Source organism: Gossypium arboreum, chromosome 11 (assembly GCF_025698485.1).
Source record: "Gossypium arboreum isolate Shixiya-1 chromosome 11, ASM2569848v2, whole genome shotgun sequence".
Taxonomy (NCBI): Eukaryota; Viridiplantae; Streptophyta; class Magnoliopsida; order Malvales; family Malvaceae; genus Gossypium; species Gossypium arboreum.
In genome coordinates, this window is record NC_069080.1 from 2,614,165 (window position 1) to 2,624,014 (window position 9,850).

Below are 9,850 nucleotides of genomic sequence, written 5' to 3' on the forward strand. Positions count from 1 at the left end.
GGATTGAGGTAGTACTTAAAATGATTTAAGAGTAAGAGTTATAATTTGGAAATGTTTGTGAAATTAACTTTTATATTTTGTAATTAAGATTAAACAAAATATTTTAAAATATTTATTTTTGGTTTTCCATTTTATTGGTACACTATCCAAAAAACAGATGATATTATATTAATGGGTTACGAAATTTGTGTTATTGATTTTATGATGTTGCTTCCTAATATCATTCACATGTTTAAATTTTAAATATGTGTATATCAAATAAAATTTAAGCTTTGCTAAAACCATATGAACTTTATATATATATATATTTATATGGTATAGAATATGAATTTCATTTCATACAATTCCTAAAGCCATTCATTTGACTTCCATAATCTCTAGCAATGCTTTTGAGCATTTTGATTTTCTTACCTAAATTAACCTTATTTTTGTTATTACTTGCGATAAGAAAATTCATAATCTTAGTGTAGAGTACTAGTGATAGTAAGGTGCTTTCAAGGGGCATAGCTAGTATGGCCATCATCTTTGCTACTTCCACCACCACTTTTATATCTTCATTCATGTGCACCTCTTGCACTGGAGCCGCCACCACCAGAACCTTCCCCGACTCCTTCCCCACTACCATATCCACCTCCATGTGCCCCTCCACCACCACCACCGCCACCACTACCACCACCACCTCCAGAACCACCATTGCCAGAACCATACCCAGAGCCACTTCCTCCTCCACTTCCACCTCCATATCCTCCAGCTCCACCTCCACCACCACCACCACTACCACCACCTCCACCACCTCCATGTCCACCACCCTTACCAGCTCCACCACCTTCACCACTTCCACTTCCACTTCCACTTCCATATCCTCCAGCTCCGCCTCCACCACCACCACCGCTACCACCACCTCCACCACCTCCATGTCCACCACCACCATTACCAGCTCCACCACCTTCTCCACTTCCACTTCCGCTTCCACTTCCATATCCTCCAGCTCCACCGGCACTACCGCCACCTCCGCCACCACCCTTACCTCCACCTCCACCACCTCCTCCATTTCCAGCTCCACTACCAGCTCCACCTCCTTCACCACCTCCACTTCCATACCCAGAAGCTCCACCTGCACTACCTCCGCCACCACCATTACCACCACTTCCATATCCTCCAGCTCCGCCTCCACCACCACCACCGCTACCACCACCTCCACCACCTCCATGTCCACCACCACCATTACCAGCTCCACCACCTTCTCCACTTCCACTTCCGCTTCCACTTCCATATCCTCCAGCTCCACCGGCACTACCGCCACCTCCGCCACCACCCTTACCTCCACCTCCACCACCTCCTCCATTTCCAGCTCCACTACCAGCTCCACCTCCTTCACCACCTCCACTTCCATACCCAGAAGCTCCACCTGCACTACCTCCGCCACCACCATTACCACCACCTCCTCCTCCTCCATGTCCACCTGCTCCTCCATATCCGGCACCACTACCAGCTCCACCTCCTTCACCAACTCCACTTCCATATCCACCTGCACTACCTCCGCCTCCACCACTACCACTACCACCTCCATGTCCACCAGCACCTCCATTTCCAACACCACCACCTTCTCCACTACCACCACCACCTCCATATCCAGCACTAGCACCTCCTCCTACAACCGCAGAACCACCACCACCTCCTGAACCGCCTCCACCTCCTCCACCGAGCCCAACACCACCATATACACCAATGGTGGCACCACCATGACCAATACCTGGTAGGTGAGAACCTACCTCATTTAGAGTGAGTAGAGCTCTAGTTGCAGAACAGATGCCTACACCTAATAACACAAATAAAACCGCACCAAACACCTTATGCATAGCCATTTGAGCACTTCAAAGCTCACAACCTTGGTTTACAAACCAAGTGAAGGTGGGTATATATAGGGATTGGATTGAAGCCTTGAAAACCAAATACTCATATGCTGCATCCAAAAAAAGGGATAAGAACTAGCACATGCAAAAGAAAAGTTGTGGGATGCCACCACAACTTGGTTCAGTCGTAAGTAAGACACAAGTTTAAACTCACACTAGAATCCCTAGTGTGCTTTTGCTGGCGCCCACATTTGCTTAAACTTAAACCTAACAACATGCATTTCCACACTTTATTTAAGTAAATGAAGCCTCCAAACATAATCTTTTTATCCTTCAGAATGATGGATCTATGAGTCAGACCAATGGATAATGTATATACATATATACAATTATGAGCCTGTTAGAAATTACTTTTATATTAGTCCCCGTTTTGGAAATATAAGTAATATAAATATCTACAAATAATGCAGATGTGATTTATCATTGAATAGGCTCTAAAACTATTTCATGTTGGTGGCATAACCATGATAGGCCGATTCCAATGACTTCAGCTTGAGGAAATGTTTGCATTTACTGTTGTAATCTTACTAAAGTTGATTAATAATTGCATATTATATGATAATCGACCACCTTCTCTAAATTGGCCTATCCTAGTTAGAGAGGCACCCACCACTTTTGAAAATCCACCAAATTATCTCAATTGGGGAAAAAAAAGTGTTAGAAAAATAACTACAATTACGACCTTTCAAAAGGAAGAGAGGCATGTATGGTTTAAAGTATAATGATTAATTTAGTTCTTAATAGTTATGTTTTGTTAATTTATTCTTTTATTTTTATTGTAGTCAAATTTGATTTTTGATCTTTTAAAATAAAAAGAATCAAACTATTTTTTAATGAAAATCTTGACTAAAACATTAATTTTTAACAATATTGGTACAGTAAGCCATATGATAGTTTAGATGTACTTTAAACAAACATAACACTATTTATCTTATATGTCACATTAACAAGTAATTTTAAAATTAAAATATTTAAAATAAAATAACTAAAAAAGTGTAAAGTACACGTAGATTGCCATGTAAACTATCGCTCATCAAGATTTTTGTTAAAACAACAATAATTAAACTCTTTTTGAAAAGTTAATAATCAAATTTATCTTCTTCTTTTTTAAAATAATGAGAGTCAAATTAACAAAAAAAAATATCATCGTGCTAATTTCATCGTACCATAGTTTAATTAGTAGGGGTAGAAAGAAAGTGCCTTAAATTAGCATGGTGGAGAGTGATGTTATATCGTCCACCATATTCTAAGCAAATCTTAATAAGGGAATAGATTTTGTATAGTATTGACATTTGATCCCACTTCAAAACATAGATTTCAAAGATTAGCATTCATTGATTTTCCATTACCAAAACGAAGAATCAATGTTAAGTGAACCCATCGTTAACTCATTAATTTTCAGGTCTGAAACCTTTTGCTTGATTTCAAAGATAGAGGCTCTTCTTACTTTTTAACATTGCAATAGCGCATGCATGAACGAAAGAGAGAGAGTAGTGGAAGAACCACATGCAATGCAAAGAGCACACCCACCGTCCCTTCCCTTTGGCATTCCCTCAATAAGTGAGGGTCCACTGTCCATCTCCATTTGCTTGCCTTAGTGGATATCAATGCATTCTCTAAAACTACATCATCTCTGACGTCTGTAACACATACAGGATGTTTTTCTATGTTTTTTTCTTTCTTTCTTTTCTATGTTCTTTAGTTTCATTAAATTGGCCCTCTCTTTGGCCTTTTCCCGATCCAATTCAAACCCAATATTGTAGATAAAATCCTTTGGAAAATGTCTCGATAAGGGTAATTTTTTTTTAGCGTCAACTATTTAACATAAAATTTTTTACTTCACCCTTCGTAATCAATGTGAAACATATGATCGAATTTTTAATTTAAATACTTCTTTGAAGTACTTGTCTTGCCGTATATGATATTATAACAGCACAAACGAGTAAAAAGAACATATATATCTCTTTCATTTCTCAATTTTTATTTTTATTTTTTGCATTAGCAGGAACATAAAGATAAACATAATTTTGAGAATTAACTATCAAAGCCCAAGGTTTCAAATTAACAAAAAGAAAAAAAAATCAGACATAAATCCAATTAAAGCTTTAGAAAAAGAAAACCCATTGGGTCCATAACCATAAGCAAAGTGCGCCCAATTTTTGTGTTTTCGGATATCTAATTTTAAATCTTATTATGTAAGTATGTTATATATGAGTTTTATTCGGTTCTTTATCCAAAAATCATGTAAGGCTTCGTTCCCGAGGAACACTTGCTGCCATCAAAGGTACGTTATAAACTAAAATACCTTGGAAAGATTGGACAACTAGGGGTGGGGGTCCCTATTGGATATGTGTAAGATAGATAACATTCCTAGTAATAATTTACTTCACTTTTTATCGTGTTGAGAAATCAAGCAAGAGTGTGTATTCATCCTATATATATATCCTACATGAAACACGTATACTCGAAATCAGCTTTAAGCAGCAATGCATTTGTGGTGGGACTCCACGGTGAAACCCACATAGTTTCGTTGGTTCACTGCCAAAAGATTCGCCTTATTATTATTAGTTTTGCGTATGAAGCAATAGGGCATGAGGGGAATGCTTGTTATGTTCGCTGTTTGATTTGATAGCTCAACAGCTGCATTATATCATCTGCTGCTACCACAATTTATTCATTCAAGCTCAGTTTGTAATGGATTATGGTTTCATAGGTTTTAAGAATAAAATATCTGTTGAATTTAATAAAAACTGTTTGAATAGATAAATAAGTAACTTAATCAATTTAATCATCACTTTATTCTTTTACTTGGGAACAAGTAGTGACTGAGCTTGAGGATGGTTATAAGTAACTTTGGCTTCCAAAATTGGTAAAAATACTTTAATTAACTTTTAAAAATTATAAAAATATAAATTAATATAAAAATTTTATTTTAATAGCACACATTTATAATTTATTTTTGCCTCAGAAGGGAACATCAAATGGCAAATAAATCTTAAAAAACCAAACTCTACGATGGCCATATACCCATATAGGCAAGTGACATATTCACCTTAAATACATGCATTTTGAGGGAATGGTTGGTCAAGTTGCCATTTCGTCCTCAAATCATAACCAAAATCTTCAGTTCTTGTTTGCACTCGAAAATCAACAATGAAAACACAATACTAAAATTATAAAGTAGCTAGAAGAAGTAAAAGTGGAATTTTTTTTTCTCGAGTATTTAGTTTAAGTTTAAATTTAAAAGTCGACATTATTGAAAGGGTTTTATTTAAACACTATGACCGATCCAAATAAAATTATACTCAAACTATAAAAACAAATAATCTTTACTTTAAATTTAATATGTTTAAATCTTCTCCATGGACAATTTTTTTTGGTTTATATCACTTGAAATGAGAGCTTAGCATTTGCCACATTTTTCATAAATTATTAAATAATTACTTTGGCTTCACCTAATAGCTATCCTCCGCCTCTTCCAACTCTTGGTTGTTTTAAAATGGCGTTCGTGTGCGTATATCCATCGCTAAAATTTGTTAAAAAAAAAAAAAAAGAGAACAAAAATGGGAGAAAGCGATTTAGATGTCTGAATTGAAACATCCAATGAAAAAGGAAGCAACCAAAGGCAAATTGCAATGCACCAAATACCAAAACGACACATCCATGTTCAACGTGGGACATCTCCCCCCACATGACTTGCTCCATGTTCTGTTTCTCACAAAACAGAAGAAGAAGAAGATGATATTATATAGCTAGGGTTCTTTCTCTTTCTCTCAATTTGCCTGGATTCCAACAATACCATATAGTACATGCAAGGAATATAAATAATGAGAAACACTTGTACTTTAAGGTTTTATGTAAGTGATATAAAAATGTGTAAATCATTCTGATTTTCAGTACAGCATCTATACCCTATAAGGAGAAATGAATGGAAAGTACGCTGTTCAAATCCCATGCAGGAAAAGATGGCTCGAGTCCAGCTCCCCAAACAGCCGACTGACTTAGTAACTCCTCCACCATGCCAATTTGGATATATGAGACTGTCAAACTCCCTTTTAATTTCTAGTTGAATTTGAATAATCATTTATTATTAATAATATCCATGAATGAAGGACTTAGTCCCTACGTGTCAAACATACAAGAACCAAGATTCTCTGTCCCAGCCTTAGCAAAATATTTCAAAGAGAAAAGACAAGGATAATTTATTTCTGGCCACCGTGGAAAAATACTGTAACTCAACAAATGGCTTAGCTCTTGTCTTGTAAGAAAGGATTCTATGCTGTGCCTGTCAAATAATTAAAACACCCCGGCCCGAGAAAAAAAAGAACTGTATCTAAAAGTTATTAATTCTTTCATAATATGTTTTCAAAGAGATAAATAATTAATTATAAAATATATTTCATTCTTATAAATAAAGATGAAAACCCTAATAATATAATTAAAGAATAAGATGAATATCACCCATAATACATCTCATGATTTCAAATTGACATTAAATCATAGACAAAAGCTAATTTAATAAAAGAATAACATATTTTACACAATGCGAAGTTGTATTTATAATACTCATGGGATCGAATGAGAAAGAGATCAAGATTGTGTACTGTCTAAATTTAAGTTTTCTAGACGAAAAAATAACATTGAAATTTTTTTTATATCAAAACAAAATCTGATTCAACTAAACCTGAAAATAGTGGAAGCGGTTGTGACAGGCGAACACTAGGGATCACAGACCACAAAATTTATTACTATAAAGAAAAAAAGAATAAGGGGGAGTTTTAAAAATAGGTAGGGAGAAGATTTTAAACAGTTGGTTTCAGAATCTTTACTGTCAAAATAATTAACAACAAAGGGATACACTCATTCAAGTCTTTGATCCACCTGCACAACTAAAAAGTGGTCAAAAAGGGATCTATTCTTCACAAGTTGGGGTTCAGATATTATTCCATTGAGATTCAGATCATGGCATGTGAATTGTGATAAGGTTCTATGTATTTGTATATAATATTGCTGTCTTTGGAATTGAGATCATGGTTTCAGATTCTGAATCCAAACACACTCACCGGTTTCTCAACTTTTTATACCCTCTTTATTCACAGATGTTCAAATGAACGATTGTTTAAAATTTAGTTAATGATTAAAAATATTTCTAAAATCGCAATGTTTATTTATTTTTTAAATATAGATATCAATCATTTATGCATGTGTTATTACAAATGAGATTACCATTTATTCGAATTTTCTCAATAATTTTTATTAAAATCTCCTTAAAGATTTTAAGACGATAAAAGATATTTCTTATTATTCTAGTTAAAATATGTACTGTAAACTTTTTTGTATGACCACCCGTTAATCTCTTGAAACCTATTCAACTGTTCACGAATCCAAAGTTCAGCCTACTCAATATTACATCTGCCAATATTTCTCCCAACTCCCTCAAACTATCTACCAACATCATCTCTTGCCACTATTGCAACCAAAGCTAATCCGGGATCTCGCCCCCATCTGTAAGGTGAAGAGTTTCATTCTCGATATTATCTCTCTTGTGATATTACTAGCAGAAGATACATAATTATGTTTAATAAATGACTCGAATTTTATATCCAAACACAATTATTGTACTTTAATAAGTTCAAAAACCAACAATCGAACTTAATGATTGTAACAAGTTGATAAAAGGTAGTTGTAGGGAATTTTGCAATAATATTATTGCTTTTAAAAAGTTCCAATGAAAGATTTAATTAATCAAACATTATAAGTTTGACTATAGAATTCAGTACTTTGGACCTACAATTAAACATAAAAATATAGATAGCTTTTAAAAAAAAATCATATTGCACTGATTGGAAAATCCAACTCATCATTGCTTTTTGTTTATCAAAGTCTGGAAATATCAAATTTAACAGATATTATTTTATTCAGAGTTGATAACTGGAAATATAGATAAAAGTCCATAAAAATTAAGCTAAATAAATTTTTTTTATATATAATAATTTTAAAAAAATTTGTTATATAAATTTTTACATACATAAATAAAAGAGAAATTACTTTATTCTTTATTTACAACAAATTAGTTATATACATATAACTCAAATTCATATCTTCTTTGGTTAGATAAGAGCTCAAATAATTTTTGAGTTTAATTCCAGAAAATTTGCCCAAATTCATAGATTAAAACACAAAAAGAAAATAGAAATTCTTACTCATATCAAACATCCTATTCAATCAATAACAAGAACCTCAAATTCCAAAATGTTTAATATCTAAAAAAAAAAATCATATTTTTGTTCATTCTGTAGTTAATCTTAAAAAATATATTTAGTTATTATTATACAAATGATTTAAGAATAAAAATAACTAATAGAAACAATCACCCTCGATACAAAGGAGAGCGTTCTTGGAAAACCAATCCCCTTGTTTGCCTGAAGACCTTCATCGGACTCGGGAAATACCAGCTCTTTGCTTTCGTAGACGGCGATAATTTCGATATTCCGATACCGGAATGTGACGTCACCAAAACAGACCTCGACTTCCTCATCATCCTCATCCGTTCTTCCTCTGCTATTCTCGCTTTCTCTTCTTCTCTTCGACAATCTTCACTCTCGTATCGCTTGCTCTTATTGCTGGCTTTAAACATCGACCAAAATGACGGCGTCTTGCACTTACCACTCGCCGACTCGTTCTTTTCGCTTAAACGCTCAGGTTTCGATAAGAGGAAACGAACCGCTAGGGATCTCGATCGTGGGAACGTAGGTTCTCTTCCGGTAAGATTAGAACAGCGTCCGAAACTTCCGGTACCGGAGTTATCATCGGCAGCAGGAATCGAGAAACGATAGAAAGAAGAAGATGAGGAAGAAGAGGAAGAGGTGGCACTACACGCGCAAGGACGGGAGTGGGCGCAGTCGGGACAGAGAGAAGCGAGCTTGTCTCGGAGGCAAAACGGACAGATTCCACTACGGCGACGTTTCGATGGATGCTTTGGACATTTCCAGACCTCTTCTTCGTCCACGTAAAACGCCATTTTTTTTTTTCAGTTAAAGTACTGAAGGTATCACCCGCAGTTTTCTTTGTGGTTTTTTGGGAGGGTGAGCTTTTTAAAAAGGTGGAGGTGTATTTGAGGCGGATGAATTAACTATGGTTACTTCCATGGCGGTTAAAATTTTAACCGTGGTACTTGGGAGGGGAACTGAACGGTGCGTTTTGGTACTAGAATTTGAAGTTATTTTCTAAGAATTTGAGATGGTACATTTATAATTATTTCTGTTGATAATGTCATTCATATTATATCAGAATAACTGTTAAGCAGGGTTAAACTTTGTAAATTACAGTTAATTAAATTTTAACTCAATTAGTATGGACATTATTATTGATATAAAAGGATGTAGGTTCGAGTGTATTAAAGCGCATTATCCTCCTATTTATGAGTTAGAGAGGTTATAAATAGTTCTAGACATTATGTTAAAAGAGCATATATAATCAAAACTTATAATTAGATTATTAAAAAAAATTTGTAAATAGTCTGATTTCAATCATTTTTAATTTGTTTTATATATGAAAATTTTGTAATTTTGATCTTTTAAAAGTTAAGTTCTTAATTTGGATCCTCTAATTTTTTTAATTTTATTTTGACTTCTTATTACATTATCAAAATAATTCTAGGTGATATCCATACAAAGTTTACATAAAATGAACCCGACCTCAAATGTTATTATATATAAAAGAGATAACTAGGGGTTGGCAGGGTCCAGCCTCCTTAAAATAATTTTTTTTTCATTTAAACCTTTTAAAATTTTTAAAATTTTAAACTAATAAATACAAAATTATATTTTGATCCTTAAAATAATAAATTTTAATTTAATCTTTTAAAATTATAAATATATTAATTATTAAAATGATAAAATTATATTTTTACTATAATAAAAATTATAATTTAACTT

The 9,850-nt window shown here is 34.1% G+C and overlaps 2 protein-coding genes across 2 annotated transcripts; both read right to left on the reverse strand.

Annotated features, from left to right (window-relative positions):
• Positions 1-291: 291 nt before the first annotated feature.
• Positions 292-1,921, reverse strand: LOC108463202 (glycine-rich cell wall structural protein 1.8-like). Its single transcript, XM_017763141.2, has one exon. The coding sequence runs from the start codon at positions 1,863-1,865 to the stop codon at positions 555-557; it is 1,311 nt and encodes a 436-aa protein (XP_017618630.2). The 5' UTR covers positions 1,866-1,921; the 3' UTR covers positions 292-554.
• A 6,163-nt stretch (positions 1,922-8,084) lies between these two features.
• On the reverse strand, positions 8,085-9,003 carry LOC108463303 (uncharacterized). The gene has a single exon (XM_017763253.2). The coding sequence runs from the start codon at positions 8,932-8,934 to the stop codon at positions 8,284-8,286; it is 651 nt and encodes a 216-aa protein (XP_017618742.1). The 5' UTR covers positions 8,935-9,003; the 3' UTR covers positions 8,085-8,283.
• Positions 9,004-9,850: the final 847 nt, after the last annotated feature.

What these genes read in the sequence shown, in the direction of transcription:
- LOC108463202 (XM_017763141.2), bottom strand. Translation starts at nt 1,865, where the DNA reads ATGGCTATGCATAAGGTGTTTGGTGCGGTTTTATTTGTGTTATTAGGT.
- LOC108463303 (XM_017763253.2), bottom strand. Translation starts at nt 8,934, where the DNA reads ATGGCGTTTTACGTGGACGAAGAAGAGGTCTGGAAATGTCCAAAGCAT.